This window comes from Conger conger, chromosome 7 (genome assembly GCF_963514075.1).
Source record: "Conger conger chromosome 7, fConCon1.1, whole genome shotgun sequence".
Lineage (NCBI taxonomy): Eukaryota > Metazoa > Chordata > Actinopteri > Anguilliformes > Congridae > Conger > Conger conger.
Window position 1 is genome coordinate 61,560,484 of NC_083766.1, and position 20,444 is coordinate 61,580,927.

The 20,444-nt window shown below is 48.2% G+C and overlaps 1 protein-coding gene and 1 long non-coding RNA gene across 2 annotated transcripts in view; both read right to left on the reverse strand.

Annotated features, from left to right (window-relative positions):
- Window positions 1-450: 450 nt before the first annotated feature.
- Window positions 451-1,960, reverse strand: LOC133132285 (uncharacterized). Its single transcript, XR_009709105.1, has 3 exons — window positions 1,836-1,960; window positions 1,216-1,388; window positions 451-757 (listed from the first exon to the last, which is right to left on the reverse strand). It is a non-coding gene; the product is annotated as an uncharacterized LOC133132285 (long non-coding RNA).
- Window positions 1,961-2,023: 63 nt separating this feature from the next.
- LOC133133582 (roundabout homolog 1-like) overlaps window positions 2,024-20,444 on the reverse strand; it is a 134,982-nt gene continuing 116,561 nt past the window's right edge. Inside the window, exons 18-27 of the mRNA XM_061249683.1 lie at window positions 18,345-18,371; window positions 17,164-17,206; window positions 15,451-15,605; window positions 10,875-11,195; window positions 8,993-9,109; window positions 6,243-6,390; window positions 5,319-5,558; window positions 4,325-4,749; window positions 3,780-3,952; window positions 2,024-2,032 (exon numbers count right to left, since the gene is read on the reverse strand). Coding sequence (XP_061105667.1) covers window positions 2,024-2,032; window positions 3,780-3,952; window positions 4,325-4,749; window positions 5,319-5,558; window positions 6,243-6,390; window positions 8,993-9,109; window positions 10,875-11,195; window positions 15,451-15,605; window positions 17,164-17,206; window positions 18,345-18,371 — 1,658 coding nt within the window. The remainder of the gene's footprint in view (window positions 2,033-3,779; window positions 3,953-4,324; window positions 4,750-5,318; window positions 5,559-6,242; window positions 6,391-8,992; window positions 9,110-10,874; window positions 11,196-15,450; window positions 15,606-17,163; window positions 17,207-18,344; window positions 18,372-20,444) is intronic.

Here is a 20,444-nt window from a genome sequence, read left to right on the forward strand (position 1 = left end):
CCTCCCCTCCCTCTCTCCCTCCCTCTCTCTCTCTCTCCCTCTCTCCCTTTCTCTCCCTCCCCTCCCTCTCTCTCTCCCTCCCTCTCTCTCTCTCTTCCTCTCTCCCTCTCCCTCCCTCCCTCTCTCTCTCTCCCTCCCTCCCTCCCTCCCTCCCTCCTCTCTCTCTCCCTCCCTCCCTCCCTCTCATACATACACTCTCATTCTCTCACACACAAACACACTCTCTCCTGCTTTCTTTCTCTCTCTCTCTTTCTCTATCTCTCTTATACACTCATTCTCTCTCTCACACAAACACACTCTCCTGCTCTCTCACTCACATTTTTCTCTGAAAGCACATGAAAATGATACATCAGAACAAACATAAACATTAAGTACCAGTTATTTTTTCCAGAAACATTTTTGTAAAAAAGAAAACGTTTTCATAATTGTCAGCAAAATGTGATGGCTTGATGCTTTATGGTGCTGTGACATTCTAATGTCAATATCTTTTTTATTATTTTTATTCTTCTCTTCTTGGGAGGTGAGGCCGCCTGCTTTTCAGACAAGGTGGTTTAGTCCTCCAGGTCTGGTGTTCAGATGTTTATAAAAACAGGAAATGAGGTCAGACTGGTGTTCTGGTCGGCCATTTTGAGGCGTGTCAGTTGGTGGCCAGCCTCCCTCCTGTAAGGTGACGTTAAGATGGTTCCCCCGGTGAGCTCGTCCAGCTGGGTCCAGCTTGTTGCCATGATCTCTGGCCCGGCCTTCAGCTCTCCTGCAGCTGTGGACGCAGGTAAGCATCACATGACCTGTTAAATGATGTGTTCTGCCGATTGAGAGCCAGTGGGACTCGCAGCAGGTTAACGTGCTGAACGTCACACCTGAGTCACGTGCGCACCTACAACACTGAAAATTTTTAACGGAGCACACGACCATCCATAAACATAATCGCATAAAGAGAGAGAAACAATATTTTTTAGAAATCAATAATGTTGAAAGAATCTATAAAATGCTTACTTCAAAGCTGATAAGCAGGAATTGTACTGGTGTCGAGAGTACAGTTTAAAGTTTGAATAAATGCTGTGTAAGCACGTGTGTATCGTATTTGATATGTAAATGTGAACAATATATTCATGTCAGTGCTCTATACTGTATGATATTTGACCGTCAGTGGTGTATGTAGTGCTGTATAGTAGCAGTATATGAATGTTGTGTGGTGTAGCAGTACTGAATGCTCACCTCCTCCTCTCTCTCCTCGGGGTGGGGGTCCTCCAGAGTGTTGGGGGGGTTCCAGCGGGCCCCGGGGCGCCCTCCCTCTCCTCCGGCCCCCGGTGCTGCGGGAGGGCAGGGAGCTGCAGGAGCCTGTTGCCGAGGGGAACGAGGGCGACTGTACGGGGGGATGTCCTCTGAGCCTGAGAGAGAGAGAGAGAGAGAGAGGAGAGAGGGGAGAGAGGGAGAGAGAGAGGGAGAGAGAGAGAGAGAGAGAGAGGGGAGAGAGGGGAGAGAGAGAGAGGAGAGAGAGGGAGAGAGGGGAGAGAGAGAGAGGAGAGAGAGGGAGAGAGGGGGGAGAGAGGGGAGAGAGAGGGAGAGGGGGGAGAGAGAGAGAGGGGAGAGAGGGGAGAGACGGGGAGAGAGAGGGGGGGAGAGAGAGAGAGAAGAGAGGGGGGAGAGAGAGAGAGGGAGAGGAGGCTCATGGGGCCATGTTTCTTTAAACTGAGGAGCAGTGTACTGCAAAACTAAAACATAAAACACAAGCAAACCTAAGATGGGCTACACACACACACATATCCCACTTTCACACATTATTATTCCCTCTATTGCCTCACACCTAGTTGTTGGCGGGCTTTATTGCCCCATACCTGGGTGTTGGCGGGCCTTATTGCCCTGCCTCAGGCTCCTCTGCCCCTCCTCCCCAGGATGGGCCCCCTCTGGCCCCCCTCTGCGGTCCTTGCTGTCCCCACAGCCGGTCTTCAGGGACGCCCCGCCCCGCCCCTCCACCCCAGACCTCCAGGGGCCCCGGAGGGCACCACTCCCGCTGGCTGCAGGCTCAGGACATCTGAGGAAGGACAGAGATACAAAGGGGACACTTCATAATGAACAGAACACGTGTTGATTATATGAAAAATTACAGTGTTGTGTGTATGTGTGTATGCGCCTATGTGTGCATGTGTCGTGTGTGTGTGTGTGTATGTGTGTATGTGTGTGAGAGCGTGGGCGTGGGCGTGTGTGTGTGTGTACTTGCTGTATGTGCTGTGTGCAGGATATTAAATTTGTCTGCAAAATGCTTCCAGCGGAGGAATGAATTATTTACAGCTCAGTGGTAATATTGACATCTCCTATTCACACCATAACAGAGCCAGGGTCTCACTTCTACTCTGAGCTGGGGATGACAGTACAGATAGAATGAGGGAGAGGGAGAGAGGGGGGGAGGCAGAGGGAGGGAGAGAGAGAAAGAGGGGGGGAGACAGAGGGAGGGAGTGAGAGAGAGAGGGGGAGACAGAGGGAGGGAGTGAGAGAGAGAGAAGGGAGGAAAAGAGATGCTCAGGTGGTCCTATGCAGGTCCCTGTGTGATCCACTCACTCCTTAGTGTTAATGAAGAGTGCTAATGAACAGTGTTACAGCTCAGTGTTAATGAAGAGTGTTACAGCTCAGTGTTAATGAAGAGTGTTACAGCTCAGTGTTAATGAACAGTGTTAATGAACAGTGTTACAGCTCAGTGTTAATGAACAGTGTTAATGAACAGTGTTACAGCTCAGTGTTAATGAACAGTGTTACAGCTCAGTGTTAATGAACAGTGTTACAGCTCAGTGTTAATGAACAGTGTTACAGCTCAGTGTTAATGAACAGTGTTACAGCTCAGTGTTAATGAACAGTGTTACAGCTCAGTGTTAATGAACAGTGTTACAGCTCAGTGTTAATGAACAGTGTTACAGCTCAGTGTTAATGAACAGTGTTACAGCTCAGTGTTAATGAACAGTGCTACAGCTCAGTGTTAATGAACAGTGTTACAGCTCAGTGTTAATGAACAGTGTTACAGCTCAGTGTTAATGAACAGTGTTACAGCTCAGTGTTAATGAACAGTGTTACAGCTCAGTGTTAATGAACAGTGTTAATGAACAGTGTTACAGCTCAGTGCTAATGAACAGTGTTACAGCTCAGTGTTAATGAACAGTGTTACAGCTCAGTGTTAATGAACAGTGTTAATGAACAGTGTTACAGCTCAGTGTTAATGAACAGTGTTACAGCTCAGTGTTAATGAACAGTGTTACAGCTCAGTGTTAATGAACAGTGTTACAGCTCAGTGTTAATGAACAGTGTTAATGAACAGTGTTACAGCTCAGTGTTCATGAACAGTGTTACAGCTCAGTGTTAATGAACAGTGTTACAGCTCAGTGTTAATGAACAGTGTTAATGAACAGTGTTACAGCTCAGTGTTAATGAAGTGTTAATGAACAGTGTTACAGCTCAGTGTTACAGCTCAGTGTTAATGAACAGTGTTACAGCTCAGTGTTAATGAAGTGTTAATGAACAGTGTTACAGCTCAGTGTTACAGCTCAGTGTTAATGAACAGTGTTACAGCTCAGTGTTAATGAACAGTGTTATAGCTCAGTGTTAATGAACAGTGTTAATGAACAGTGTTACAGCTCAGTGTTAATGAACAGTGTTACAGCTCAGTGTTAATGAACAGTGTTACAGCTCAGTGTTAATGAACAGTGTTACAGCTCAGTGTTAATGAACAGTGTTACAGCTCAGTGTTAATGAACAGTGTTACAGCTGCAGGATGAGGGATGCAAACCTTCCACATGGCCCGCGCGCTGCTGGTAGCCATGGTGACCGCGGGGACCCTGGTCTCCGGGGGAGTGTCGTTTGTGTTTTTTTGGGGGGCGTCTCTGCAACACAGCGGTGCTCATGTTGCTGTCTGTGGAGACGGGGCTGCTGGGACGGTGGCCCGGAGGGGACATGTGGTACTTCCGGCCTACGAGCGGAGAGAGCGGAGAGAGAGAATGCCTAAAAAGATCCGAGTGCCTGTCGCTGGGGCCGTACCCCATGGGTGCATAAAAATGTACCCCTAGCCAGCAATATATAATGAATTTGTACCTTTTTTGGTTGGAAAATGTACTCATTCGTACCGAAAGAGAACATTACATTACTGAACATCAGCGTACATTTGGGAAATTTTATCCTTGAACAAAAATGTACCTCCACTGTGACTGTATTTCTGAGTGTATTTCATAGGTTCCAAATGCGCCAGACAAGCCCAATAAAGTCTGTGAATCCAAAACACTGGCGTATTTGACCCAGGCTGATGAACGTCATTGATGTAATAACTGGGTGCCACGCTCCTCACCTCCGGGGCCGGGGGGCCCGGGGGGCCCGGGGGGGTCGGGCGGGGCCGCGGGCGGGTAGCGGGTGAAGTCGGCGTCGGTGAAGAAGGAGCCGCCGGAGGACGAGTCGCCGCTGGAGCGGCGGGAGGAGGAGCCCCCCTCCGAGGCGGAGCCCCAGCCGTTGATCATGGAGCCGGTGACGGAGCTCTCCAGGTCCCCCACGCTGGAGGCCGGGGTCTGGCCCAGAGCACGCAGGCGGTCCCTCAGCTGCCCGCGCCCGTCGTCTGGCCCCGCCCCCGGCCCCGCCTCCTCCGCGTCAGTCTCCGCCTCCTCCACGTCAGTCTCCGCCTCCTCCTCCGGGCCCCGCCCCCGCGGGCTGCAGATGTAGCCGTAGCTGTGGGGAGGGGAGGCGGACCCAGGGGGGGCCGTGGGGCACGCCATGTGCCTCCTACAACAGGAGAAAGAGCTCTTACTGTGGCCCTAGAGCAAGGCCCTTAACACCACATTGCTCCAGGGTAGGATTGTCCCCTGCTTAGTCTAATCAACTGTAAGTCGCTTTGGATAAAAAGCATCCTCTAAATAACTATGATGTGACTGTAATGTCTTACAAAAATTTTTTGCTCATACTTTCTTTTTATTCTGCTACATAAGAGCAGCTCTTATAAGCTCTGCATAGCACATTCATAAGCACTTTTGTCAATAACCGCAAATAGCCTTGCTGTGCGATGTCGACATTGAAGCAGAAAGTGACATTATTATGATATACTAAGTGAAGTGGTTATGGACTACTTATGAATTCTTATGTAGTGCTTATGAATGTGCCATGTAGTACTTATGAAGGTTATATTGCTCTTCAAATATTATGAGGTCCGTAAGTATTTGGACAGTGACAGGTCCATAAGTATTCTACTCTGACAGCGTACTCCGATTTTTTTCCCCCATTTGGACTCTCAAACTTGGCTAGTGTATACACACAGGAAGTGTTACACACAGGAAGTGACATCATCAGCTGAGTACCTGTGGTCCATGTGTCCGTCGCGCGTGATTGGCTCTTCCAGGGGGGAGGGTGTCAGCGTGGCGGTTGATTGGTGGCCGTAGGACACGCCCGCGGGTGACGAGGCCGTCCCTCGGACAGGTGGGGTGGGACACCTGTCGGCCGCCTCCTCTTCCTCCTCCTCCTCTTCCTCCTCCTCCATCTCGGCTGGCTGCAGGTACCCCCGCACCGGGAGGGTGGGGCAGGGTGAGTCCGGGTCGAAGCTAGAACCACCAGAGGTCACCCTCTTTTAAAACCTTCTCCCGAAAACATTTTTTTTAAAGGCTGCCTGAATATAAGGTATTGTATAGTGCAGTGTCAAACTCATGTCCTGAAGGCCCACAGTGTCAGCTGATTTTTCCATTTCTTTCAATTGTGTTCAATTTAAATCCCTGACTGGCTAAAGAGTTCACACACCTAATAAGATCGTCCATTTGAACAGCTTAAAACAGGATGAGCCATCAAGCTGTCCTCACAAACATTGTTTTAACAATATCTTAATATTAGCAGGCTATCATGCTAGTGCCTTAGCGCCCATGATGTTTCAGGCTAATGTTCTAGTGTGCTAGGGCCCATGATGTTAGCGGGCTAATGTGCTAGTGTGTTAGGGCCCCTGATGTTAGCGGGCTAATGTGCTAGTGTGTTAGGGCCCATAATGTTAGCGGGCTAATGTGCTAGCGCCTCAGTGCCCATGATGTTAGCAGGCTAACATGCGAGTGCATTTGGGCCCATCACGTTAGCAGGCTAACGTGCTAATGCCTTAGCGCCCTGTGATGTTAGCGGGCTTACAGCTAATGCCTTAGCACCCATGTTGTTAGCAGGCTAACGTGCTAATGCCTTAGCACCCATGTTGTTAGCAGGCTAACGTGCTAATGCGTTAGTGCCAGCGCCATGAATGAGAGACTCACCCGTTCTCCTCCGACAGCACGTACTCCCCATGACTCTGGCAGGGAGGGGGGTTGGCGGGGGGAGGGGGTAGGAGGTCAGCCAGGTTCATGGCCCCCCCTGGTTTGGGCGCTTTGAGATTTCTGACTCCTTTCTTGGGACCCTGACTCCCTGGGCAAACCAATGGAGAAATCGTTTAGGCAACAACACTGCGTATGTCTGGCATAAGTGCAGCTAAGTGCTACTTATGAATGCGTTCATTCTCAGGTAGCATGACAACAACATCAATAAACAATCATCCTGTTTTTGAATTGGTTCAATCAACACATTTTTTGACTGACAGCTAATGGCATCTCCATCCATTTTGGGTGTTCTCTATACCAAGCACCATTTTCAGTGCAGAAATGCTCAATAGCAAACACGCTCAATGTTACAGAAGAAACATTTGGAGTTCCTATAATCCCTTCATAGTGACATTCTGCATGAAAGTGCGATACAAATAAAGCTATTATTATTATTATTATTATTATTATATTTCTGATCAAATAAATGTGATATAAAGTAACACTGAATATTTTATATCGCCACAGAAAAGGCGAAAGAGCAGAGATAAGAGCGTCTGCTAAATGCCACGTAATGTAATGTAATGATTCACGGCACAGAAAGATGACACGCTGTCAGTTACATTTCGTCTGTCCGCACGCGGTTATTATCCTGACGACACCGTCTCCGTCTCTGCCAGACGCAGAAGGAAGCGGTAATTACGGAGAGAAAGAAGTAGACGGAAAAAAACACGCCCATCTCTCCCTCAGCGCCCCGAAACACTGGGAGTTCTAGTTCTACAGGGAAAACACCCCTCTCTCCCCTCAGGAAAAACATGTTATTTACGATGTTCTGCTGGGTCTCTATATGCACTCATCACCCCGGTGGTTTAAAAGCACATACTCTCTGAATTTGCCTCCCAAAAGCGTAATCTGGACACGAGACAGGTGCACATTGGGTAGGATAGGTGACACACTCTCACTGAGCACTTTATTAGGTATTTATTAGACTTATTTATTTGTACTTTTTGGTCCTCTGCTCCTGTAGCCTATCCACTGAGAGGTATCACGCATTGTACCACTGTTTGCAATGTGTGGTTATTTGCGTTACCGTCACCTTCCTGTCAGATTCGACCAGTCTGGCCCTTCTCCTCTGACTTCTCTCATTCACAACGTGTTTTTGCCAGGAAGAGTAAAACAAGGACACAGCAGCCATGATGTCACCTTATCAATACAAAAACAGAGCAGCTCCACCAATCAAGGAATCCCTTGGTAACAGTGATTGTGATTGGTCTTCTGCCTATATCCTCATGGCTCCTGTTGGTGTTACCAGGAAGTAGCCAGCAAGTATTCACCAATCAGAGCCTGGGCCGGTTGTTACCAATGTGCCGCACGTCCTGATTGGTGGAGATCCTCTCTGCGGCGGACCACGACATGGTGGCAAACACCGGAAGTGACGTCAAAAGAAACTGTTCATGAAGTCACTTTCTTCTTCTGTGGTTGCGGTGGAAGAACTATGGTCAACAAGGCCACAGAGACTGTAGCCTCATAGCACTGTATGGACCAGGAAGTGAACACGAACACGTGTGAATGAACCAGGAGGATCAGGGGACACATAATCTAAAAAACGATGCATAATGCGCTGTTTTTACGGCATGGACTCCATTCTCCCATAAGCACATTTCTGCTGACCCTGCATTTTTCTCTTACCTGGGAGCGTAGCAGTCTGATTCATGTTCCCAGACAGAATGAGTGTGTGTTTTTAATATGTTTTTGTTATTGCTATTGAAAAATCGGCATTCTGCGTTATTAGAAATTGCAGCTTTTCATCCCGAAGGGATTACAACCAACAGCCATTTTCCAATTACACACACACTAAAAAAACCCAAAAACAATTATTCTTGGGTGGTTCACCAGAGTGCGTAAAACACGCCGGAATATTCCTCCTGACTCCGGCTGGAATGATGGCAGCTGATTGGACACTACAGAGACCCATAAACGGGACAAACTAATTTTCTCCCGCCCCCTCCCTCAGGTTAATCTACTCGGTCACGCCGGGTTCCCACGGTAACCTGATTCATAGTCCCTGTGACTCTTCAATCACGTTTGAATGATGAATGCTGCCATAGTTGGGTGCAATAGTTTGGGCTACTTTTGCAACGTGGACTTTTTGCAGTGCATTGTTCGCAAATACTTTAGTGTCTAAAAAGCAACAGAATCCATTCTCCAGTGACTGATGAACTTTGATAGTGACATTAACATACAGACCAGTGACTGATGAACTTTGATAGTGACATTAACATACAGACCAGTGACTGGTCAAGGTTGATATTCCATCGGAGATAAGGTCCATATCCAGGACACCATGCTTAAGTGACAGTACAGAAGCCTCACTAGTTAGTCAAGGAGAGGCAACAACACTAGGATATCCCACCACCTTTAAAAAAGGATTTCCCTTTGGGCGGGGGGCTCAGGTCTCTTTGGGGAGGAGGGTCAGGTCTCTTTGGGGAGGGGGGTCAGGTCTCTTTGGGGAGGGGGGTCAGGTCTCTTTGGGTGGGGGGGGGTCAGGTCTCTTTGGGGAGGGGGGTGAGGTCTCTTTGGGGAGGGAGGTCAGGTCTCTTTGGGTGGGGGGGGTCAGGTCTCTTTGGGGAGGGGGGTCAGGTCTCTTTGGGTGGGGGGGGGTGAGGTCTCTTTGGGGAGGGGGGTGAGGTCTCTTTGGGTGGGGGGCTCACCGGAGGTGCTGGTGCTGGCCCGGTCGGAGCTGTGGTAGGACCCGGTGCTGCTGTGCTCTGGGACCGGGCTGTAGGGGATGGTGGCCTGGAGGCTCCCCTCTCCGCCTCTGTACTGATCTGAGACACAAACAGCCCAGCATGGGGTTAAAGAGGAACCACACCACAAACACAAACAACAGCCCAGCACGGGGTTAAAGAGGAACCACACCACAAACACAAACAACAGCCCAGCATGGGGTTAAAGAGGAACCACACCACAAACACAAACAACAGCCCAGCACGGGGTTAAAGAGGAACCACACCACAAACACATCAACAGCCCAGCACGGGGTTAAAGAGGAACCACACCACAAACACAAACAACAGCCCAGCACAGGGTTAAAGAGGAACCACACCACAAACACAAACAACAGCCCAGCACGGGGTTAAAGAGGAACCACACCAAAAACACATCAACAGCCCAGCACTGGGTTAAAGAGGAACAGCCCAACAGAGGAATCACACCAAAAACACAAACACATCAACAGCCCAGCACGGGGTTAAAGAGGAACCATGCCACAAACACAAACAACAGCCCAGCACGGGGTTAAAGAGGAACCACACCACAAACACAAACAACAGCCCAGCATGGGGTTAAAGAGGAACCACACCACAAACACAAACAACAGCCCAGCATGGGGTTAAAGAGGAACCACACCAAAAACACAAACAACAGCCCAGCACAGGGTTAAAGAGGAACCACACCAAAAACACATCAACAGCCCAGCACTGGGTTAAAGAGGAACCATACCAAAAACACAAACAACAGCCCGGCACTGGGTTAAAGAGGAACCATACCAAAAACACAAACCACAGCCCAACACTGGGTTAAAGAGGAACCGCATCCAAAAACATAATTTGCTGCGTTCCATTTCACCCATTTCAGAACAGTTGGTACAACTGACTAATTAAAAGTCCCAGGATGTGATTATGGGACTTTTATTCTTCCTGCTCTGCTCAGCTATTTCTGATATAATGGTTAAGAGGCTAAATCCTTCAACAGACGCTAAAAGTGTCTAATTAACGAGCAATTAGTGGCTTGTTACAACTCAAAGGTTCAATTACGGCTGGAATGAGAAGCAGCGCACACTGGCTCCCTCGACACGGAGCCTGAAACCTCCTGATCTGAGCTCCTGAGAGAATTAACCTCTCGCTTTCCTCAACAGTCAGAAATGACATTTAATACCAGCAGTGATGGTCTATTAGCGATGGTCAATTTTAGCAATTAAGTCTTCTAAATTTGCAATTAAGTCTTCTAAATTCGCAAAAACACCGGGACATTTACGTGACATTTACATGTTATTTGAATGATGTTATTCACATGACAATTCTTTAGACATGTACACGTCATGTCATTTAGCTCAGAGTTCTACACCAGGGATCATCAACTCTGGCCCTCAAATACAAATCCAGCCCTGGTTTTCTTTTCTCCCTGGTATGGTAATTAACTGAAGAATTAGTGCTACTGATTGGCCAGACACTTCACACCTGACTCCCAGGTAAAGGGAGGGTGAACACACCTGACTCCCAGGTAAAGGGAGGGTGAACACACTTGACTCCCAGGTAAAGGGAGGGTGAACACACCTGACTCCCAGGTAAAGGGAGGGTGGAAACCAGCAGGTCTCAGCCCTGGAGGATCGTGAGTTACTGATCCCTGCTGTATACCACAAGTGACAGCAGATAGCCAAAGCTAAACCTACTGAAAATAGTAACAGGAACTGGAAGCCTTCATCTACGCTTCGATTGATAATGAGACGTGATGATTGGCTCTTGCTTCGTGAAGGGATGCGGCACAGCAAAGACATGCGCCCTGATTGGCTCCCGATGACCTCGCCTCACCCACCTCTATTCAGCCTGTTCTGCTCCACGACGCTGTACTGCAGCTGCGACGTCACTTCCTGTGGCTTGAGCTGCAGCGGCCTCCAGGCCCCGCCCCCGGCCCCGCCCCCCGCGCTCTTCGTGATGTTTGATTGGATGAGCTGAGTGGTGGCGTAGGGCGTGGGCTCGCCGGCCGTGGCCACGTAGCACACGCCCGGGGCGCTGAAGGTCTTCATCTCGCTGCCCTTGCTGCAGACGTCCAGGTCGCTGTACACGCCCGACTCGGGCCCCAGCAGGGCCCCCGGCACCCCCTCCAGGGGCCCGCTGTAGCTGGCGATGCAGTCGGCTGGGGGCGAGAAAGAGAGCGGCACTTAACCCTAGTGCTGTCTTAAGGGTCAGAAATGACCCCCCCGCTGTGTTTAACAACAGAGAAAACCCCCTAAATCATCTTTATTCAACTTGAAATTTGATGTCAAAGTGACATTTGTGATGAGTGACAAGTTGTTTCTTCGTGTAAAATAGACGTGGGGTTTAAAATTCAATGAAGCTGCTTTATCCTAGGGGTTTAGTGATGGTGGTTAATATTTGACCCTTCAGACGACGGGGAGTTTACAGAATGTTAAGCCTACACAAGGGTTAAAACTATCCAATCAAGTTTGAGCAGTCAGTTGGCGCTCGGCGGGGCAAGAGAGCGGGAGGTGATTAAACACGAGCTGGCACGGACAGCAGAGCAGCACAAGCTCCTGCGATAGGAGATCTTTCAGGGGAGTTTTTATAGGGCGGGGAGTTTGACTGACATCAGATGAGGATGCCCATCGCAGTCTGAAAAGGATGTTGATTGGAGGGGAATGGAAAATTGAGAGACATTTGATCGACATACACGCCCACTGGTACACGATGACGTGGAAATCTCACAAAAAATCTCACTAGTTTTCCAGGAAGTGGATGGGAAAAAAACATTAAGTTTTTTTAGGAATATATACCTTTCAAGATGTGTTCGCATGATTATGAAGAATTGACCACTTAGCGGAAAAAGTCAACTTTCATTCTTGTCTTCAAACTATCCAATCAAATTTAAGCAGTCAGCTGGGGTAGGCAGGGCAAGAAAGAAAGTGACATTTAAACTATCCAATCAAAGTTAAGCAGTCAGCTGGGGTAGGCAGGGCAAGAAAGAAAGTGACATTTAAACTATCCAATCAAATTTGAGAATTCAGCTGGGGTAGGCGGGGCAAGAAAGCTCTTCCTGCTCTGCACTCACAGTTGGAGAATATTCACGCAAAGATTTTAAAGCATCCTGAAGTGCAGATTTTAAAGGATCTTGAAGTGCAGATTTTAAAGCATCTTGAAGTGCAGATTTTAAAGCATTTTGAAGTGCAGATTTTAAAGCATCTTGAAGTGCAGATTTTAAAGCATCTTGAAGTGCAGATTTTAAAGCATCTTGAAGTGCAGATTTTGTTATTCCTGGTTGTGCTGAAAGTGGTGAATCTTTTTTTCATCAAGTGTAGCCTACTTAGTAATTAAAATAGATTTTTCTAAATGGAATTTATCATTTAATCTCCCTAACATGATGGGAAGAAGTTGTTGTGTGTTACTTGCTAATTGATTAGTCAGATCGTTGGCAGCCTTGTTAATCAAGGAGCCTGAATGAAAACAGGTTGAGACCAGCGATCAGTTTAAAGGGAAGTTTTCTGCCCCGTGAATTATCAGCTCGGCAACAGCCGCTGGTCTCCTCCCTACACCCACCGAGTGTTCTGACCCACCATTTTGGGAGCCACCGGCTGCGATCCGTTGCTAAAACGCCCCGACCCCACCAGACACTGACAGGGGAACTCTGCCCAACACCATGGTGCCTGCTTGAGGACGGTTTTACTCCACACCAGCAGGACAGTGAGGGACATCTCACAACACGTTTATTAAATATACAAACTACCACACACACCGCAGTATCACTTGGTCTCTGAGAGATGCACATCTTTTTCATGAATAATGTGAATTTCATTTGAAGAGTATAATATGAAACATTCTTATCTTGTGTGTGTGTGTGTGTGTGTGTGTGTTAAGAGTGTGACCAGAACACTAACACCTCCTGACATATACACACACAAACATACACACCCACACACACACGTACACACAGACATACACACCCACACACCCACCCTGAACACGTCTGTCTGAAACATCCCAGCCCTGAACACGTCTGTCTGATGTAGCCCAGCCCTGAACACATCTGTCTGAAACAGCCCTGAACACGTCTGTATGAAACAGCCCTGAACACGTCTGTATGAAACACCCCTGAACACGTCTGTATGAAGCAGCCCATCCCTGAACACGTCTCTCTGAAACACCCCAGCCCTGAACATGTCTGTCTGAAACAGCCCTGCCCTGAACACGTCTGTCTGAAACAGCCCTGAACACGTCTGTATGAAACAGCCCTGAACACATCTGAATGAAACAGCCCTGAACACGTCTCTCTGAAACACCCCAGCCCTGAACATGTCTGTCTGAAACAGCCCTGCCCTGAACACGTCTGTATGACACACCACAGCCCTGAACACGTCTGTCTGAAACACCACAGCCCTGAACACGTCTGTATGACACACCACAGCCCTGAACACGTCTGTATGACACACCACAGCCCTGAACACGTCTGTATGACACACCACAGCCCTGAACACGTCTGTATGAAACAGCCCTGAACACGTCTGTATGACACACCACAGCCCTGAACACGTCTGTATGACACACCACAGCCCTGAACACGTCTGTATGACACACCACAGCCCTGAACACGTCTGTATGACACACCACAGCCCTGAACACGTCTGTATGACACACCACAGCCCTGAACACGTCTGTATGACACACCACAGCCCTGAACACGTCTGTATGACACACCACAGCCCTGAACACGTCTGTATGACACACCACAGCCCTGAACACGTCTGTATGACACACCACAGCCCTGAACACGTCTGTATGACACACCACAGCTCGTCGTGCCATAAACCCCCTGTAATCCCTCCCGCACAAAGCCATTAAATATTCACACCATCCATACAGTGCCAGCGCTGTGGGCTCTGCTCTGAATACTGAACACGAGCTCCGCTTCCCGCGTATAACAACAACAACAACATTCATCAATGAGCAGTACAAATACAAATGACTGTGTCTAGAACAGGAATGGAGGTTAGGTACACATTATCAATAAAAATACTATTTATATTATCATTCATACAACTACTAATAATAATAACAATAACAATAATAATAATAATTATGCCAGATTTCCTGTTTGATAAAGATGTCAGTTCATCCCTTATTCATAGGAGACTTGACCAATTTCCAGATGCTGGGGGGAGCAGGAGGGTTAAAATAATATGCAACTGACTTACACCTCACCTGGACAGCTTTCAGTGGTGAGGGTGCCAGGTTAGACTCACCTGGACAGCTTTCAGTGGTGAGGGTGCCAGGTTAGACTCACCTGAACAGCTTTCAGTGGTGAGGGTGCCAGGTTAGACTCACCTGAACAGCTTTCAGTGGTGAGGGTGCCAGGTTAGACTCACCTGGACAGCTTTCAGTGGTGAGGGTGCCAGGTTAGACTCACCTGGACAGCTTTCAGTGGTGAGGGTGCCAGGTTAGACTCACCTGGACAGCTTTCAGTGGTGAGGGTGCCAGGTTAGACTCACCTGGACAGCTTTCAGTGGTGAGGGTGCCAGGTTAGACTCACCTGGACAGCTTTCAGTGGTGAGGGTGCCAGGTTAGACTCACCTGGACAGCTTTCAGAGGTGAGGGTGCCAGGTTGTGACAGGCTCGCCTGGGTGACTATAAGTGGTGAGGTTGCCATATTGGTGTAGACTCACCTGGAAAGCTGTAGGTGGTGTGGTTGCCAGGTTAGACTCACCTTGGCGGCTGTATGTGGTGAGGTTGCCAGGTTAGACTCACCTGGGCGGCTGTAGGTGGTGTGGTTGCCAGGTTAGACTCATCTGGGCGGCTGTAGGTGGTGTGGTTGCCAGGCTAGACTCACCTGGGCGGCTGTAGGCGGTGAGGTTGCCAGGTTAGACTCACCTGGGCGGCTGTAGGTGGTGTGGTTGCCAGGTTAGACTCACCTGGGCGGCTGTAGGTGGTGTGGTTGCCAGGTTAGACTCACCTGGGCGGCTGTGGGTGGTGTGGTTGCCAGGTTAGACTCACCTGGGCGGCTGTAGGCGGTGAGGTTGCCAGGTTAGACTCACCTGGGCGGCTGTAGGCGGTGAGGTTGCCAGGTTAGACTCACCTGGGCGGCTGTAGGCGGTGTGGTTGCCAGGTTAGACTCACCTGGGCGGCTGTAGGCGGTGAGGTTGCCAGGTTAGACTCACCTGGGCGGCTGTAGGCGGTGAGGTTGCCAGGTTAGACTCACCTGGGCGGCTGTAGGTGGTGTGGTTGCCAGGTTAGACTCACCTGGGCGGCTGTAGGCGGTGTGGTTGCCAGGTTAGACTCACCTGGGCGGCTGTAGGCGGTGAGGTTGCCAGGTTAGACTCACCTGGGCGGCTGTAGGTGGTGTGGTTGCCAGGTTAGACTCACCTGGGGGGCTGTAGGCGGTGTGGTTGCCAGGTTAGACTCACCTGGGCGGCTGTAGGTGGTGAGGTTGCTGTCGCTGGTCCCGTTGCCCCCGTTGCAGCAGTTGATGCTGCAGTCCTTGTGACTGGAGCAGGCATTGGGCCAGGGGTCTGGCAGCCAGGGCTGGGGAGGCGGGTCCCCCATGTTCAGCAGCCCAGGCCTGGGGGGGAAGGACCGGGGTAAATTATGATCATGGATTTAAATACTTTTCTGTGCTTGATTTATCTCGCCTGGTGCAACTGAGCCAGCCAAGGGGAGCAGAAGGATGGTTTTGGACTTTCTGAGAGTATTTCATCGGTTCCAAAACACCAGACGAGCTCAGCAAAGCTTATAAACGTATTGGAATCCAAAACAATGACGTATTTGGTCGGGTCACCACACAGCCCAGAGACACACAGGGTCAATAACCAGGCCAATTAAAGCCTTTGATCACAGAGTTAACCTTTTAAAGTGTGAGGTCACAAAGATGTGATTAGATCGCTCTTAACTGAACATTCTAATGCTGATGTCACAGTCACGACCGGTGACTGGAAGCAGTGGAGTTCTGGAACACGGACTTAGAATGTGGAGAAGAAAAAAACATTCCAAAAAAAATCCTATTCTTCAAAGGATTAACTCACATCAACTCTCCTGGCTCTGAATTCAATGCTGATTTCATGATGAAAGTAAAAACTAGCAGAACCCTCCAGAGCCGGGAGCCTTGGAATCAAAGGATGCCCCTGACCTAGTGCCTAAAGGTCTTAATCAGCTACGGGACGTCCCGAGGCAAGGATTTGTCTTAAGACTAAAACTGTACACCACTGGAGGGGAACATGTCTACCATCTGTTCGGTTATTAAGATATTGCTTCTTCCTCAAGAACAGAAAACACGATCAAAAGATAATCGTTGTGTTTGGAACAGCCAGAAGCAATCTTTAAGGGTTGAAAGAATTTAATACAGGAAAAAAAAAACAGGCATGTACAAACAAACAGCATATAAACGCTGTCCTTCAGACTGATTGGATGCCTCTTGCTGGTTCTCCGGTCATTAACAACTCCTCCCCTCGAATGACAGAATTACATCGTCATGTTTATGGACAGAGATGGTGCATCCCAGGACCCAGAGAATGCATCCTTTCCTCCCCCTGTCTCCTCCCCCCATACTTACACACAGGAGGAGGAGAGGAGTGGAGGGAAGGAGGATACGCTTTTGGGAGGCACCCAGTCTGGGGCTGATGGGAAGGGACACTTTCTTTCTGAATTTGTTCATGTATCTGTTGAGAAGGGAAAGCACTCCCCCTGGTGGCGGTATGTGGAAATACATCTTATTCTCTCAGTGCACGACAACAACATGGTGTGCATTTATGTGCAGACACATAACACTTGCACAAACACAGACACACACTCACACTCACACACACTGACACACACACACTGACACACACTGACACACACACACACACACACACAGACACAGACACAGACACAGACACACTCACACCCACACACACACACACACACACACACAGACCCACACACACACGGACAGACACACACACACACACACACACTCACACTCACACACCCCCAGACACACACACACACACACACACACACACACACACACACTCACACACACACTCACACACACACACACACACAGACCCACACACACACACGGACAGACACACACACACACACACACACACACACACACACAGAGGTGTGATATTTCTCACCTTCCCGCACTGCTGACAGAATCTCCCCCATGCTGATAGGCCACTGGAACGGAACACAGACACCAAAGGTCACTTTCATAAAAAGCTTTACCACAATACGGAAGCTGCCAAGTACACCTGACATTATGTTACATTACCTGGGACGTGAACTTGCAACCTCCACTGACCCAACCCAGCTCCCTGTGCAATTTCTCTTTCGACGAGCCACAAGCCCTCATAAATCACACGCCATGCCCACGCCCTTGTGCTGTGCACTACCCATACATTCAGTTTTGAAAATTCAGATTAAGCCACCACTTTGTAAAGGCGAGATACAGTCACAAACCCACCCTTTCAATGTTTCAAAGTTTCACTTCGCATAAATTTCATACCATTTGTTTCATGAAATCTGTTTGTTTAATCTTTTAGAGATCACTGGCAGAACTACAAGCATGGGCGAGTTTGCCCCCATATCTCATTGTTCTGCTTCTGTGCTTTTTATTTTCTTATGTTCACCGAGCTGCACTGTCAGCTGCACACACACACTCACAGACATATACGCACTCACACACACACACTGTCAGCTGCACACCAGGGATGATGATGATGATTAATTGATGTCTGTTCCGGTGACTCATGTATTACATTCTACACTGCCTTGTTGTTTCATTTGAGCGCTGTGCTGTTTTCACCCTGACCTTACAGCACAGAGAACACTTCTCCTGTGTTACACACTGCTGTACTCCTGTTACACACACTGCTGTGCTCCTGTTACACACACGGCTGTGCTCCTGTTACACACACGGCTGTGCTCCTGTTCAGCGAACTTATCCCTGGTTATGGGTATGCACTTTGTTGTACGTCGCTCTGGATAAGAGCGTCTGCCAAATGCCACTAATGTAATGTAATGTAATGTTACACACACAGCTGTGCTCCGATGCTATTTATATGTGTTTAATGCTGTTGGAATATTACACTGTTTTAGGCATTCATAAGTGTGTTCCGCAATGCCATTTCTAACCAGGCTGAATGATAATCTACTCATCATAGCCAATACAGATTTACGGAAAGATTAATCAAATTACACACACACATACTTGCTCACTGGCACTCTCACACTGACAGAAGTACTTACACACACACACTCACACAGACACACACAAAGACACACATACACAGACATGCACTGACACACAACCTACCTGTTGGAGTGAAGGTAAAGGATGGAACTACAGGATCCAATCGGCAGAGCACATAGAACATGAGAGGAAGAAAGAAAAACATTTACATTAAAATACAGCTGAGATAGCAACCGCAAAACCATAAATCATTACATACTGACACACACACACACACACACAGTCCACAGACACCCCCCTCACCATACACAAACAGTATTATCTCCGGTGATAAGAGGCTGATAAAAGCAGGTTTATATTCGCGAGAAAGTGGCACCTCTTCATTTATCTGAAGTAAACGCTAAATACTAACATGCTAAGACCTGGAGCTCAGCCGTCTTTCAGATGACAAGCTAAACCGAGGTTCTGACACTGCGGTCATTAAAGATCCCATGACACGCTTCTCAAAGGGTAGGAGGCTCCCCGGTGTCCTGGCTAAATTCAATTCAATTCAATTCAATTCAATTCAATTCAATTCAATTCAATTCAATTCAATTCAATTCAATTCAATTCAATTCAATTCAATTCAATTCAATTCAATTCAATTCAATTGGCAAAACATTGTTTTCTACCTCACTGGTGAGCGTTCTGGCACAACATAGCAGCCATGCATCACCCAGGTGGGTGCTTTACACATTGGTGGTGTTTGAGGAGGATTTCTCCTCATCACTGTAAATGCTTTGAGTGTCTAGAAAAGTCCTACATAAAATATCATTCTCTATCAGAGCTGCAAAGGTTTCATGCAAAAGATCTGTGAACAGCACAGGAAAGATTGCAGGTCCCTGTCTGTAGAAGAGACAACTCTCCATGACATAATACAGGGCAGAGACTGAGTCCTCGAACCGCATCGCATCTCGTCAATTCACTCATGACAGAGTGTTTCCATCATGAAAGATGGAAAACAGCATGAAGGCATAAGCCGCACTAAGGCATAAAGACGGCACGGTAAACTAAGGCATAAAGTTGGCATGGTAAACTAAGGCATAAAGACGGCACGGTAAACTAAGGCATAAAGACGGCACGGTAAACTAAGGCATAAAGACGGCACGGTAAACTAAGGCATAAAGACGGCACGGTAAACTAAGGCACGGTAAACTAAGGCATAAAGTTGGCATGGTAAACTAAGGCATAAAGACGGCACGGTAAACTAAGGCATAAAGACGGCACGGTAAACTAAGGCATAAAGACGGCACGGTAAACTAAGGCATAAAGACGGCATGGTAAACTAAGGCACGGTAAACTAAGGCATAAAGACGGCACGGTAAACTAAGGCATAAAGACGGCACGGTAAACTAAGGCATAAAGACGGCACGGTAAACTAAGGCATAAAGACGGCACGGTAAACTAAGGCATAAAGACGGCATGGTAAACTAAGGCACGGTAAACTAAGGCATAAAGACGACACGGTAAACTAAGGCATAAAGACGGCACGGTAAACTAAGGCATAAAGACGGCACGGTAAACTAAGGCATAAAGACGGCACGGTAAACTAAGGCATAAAGACGGCACGGTAAACTAAGGCATAAAGACGGCACGGTGAACTAAGGCATAAAGACGGCACGGTAAACTAAGGCATAAAGATGGCATGGTAAACTAAGGCACGGTAAACTAAGGCATAAAGACAGCACAGTAAACTAAGGCATAAAGACGGCACGGTAAACTAAGGCATAAAGATGGCATGGTAAACTAAGGCACGGTAAACTAAGGCATAAAGACAGCACAGTAAACTAAGGCATAAAGACGGCACGGTAAACTAAAGCATAAAGACGGCACGGTAAACTAAGGCATAAAGACGGCACGGTGAACTACGGCATTAAGACGGCACGGTAAACTAAGGCATAAAGACGGCACGGTAAACTAAGGCATAAAGACGGCACGGTAAACTAAGGCATAAAGACGGCACGGTAAACTAAGGCATAAAGACGGCACGGTAAACTAAGGCATAAAGACGGCACGGTAAACTAAGGCATAAAGACGGCACGGTAAACTAAGGCATAAAGACGGCACGGTAAACTAAGGCATAAAGACGGCACGGTAAACTAAGGCATAAAGACGGCACGGTAAACTAAGGCATAAAGACGGCACGGTAAACTAAGGCATAAAGACGGCACGGTAAACTAAGGC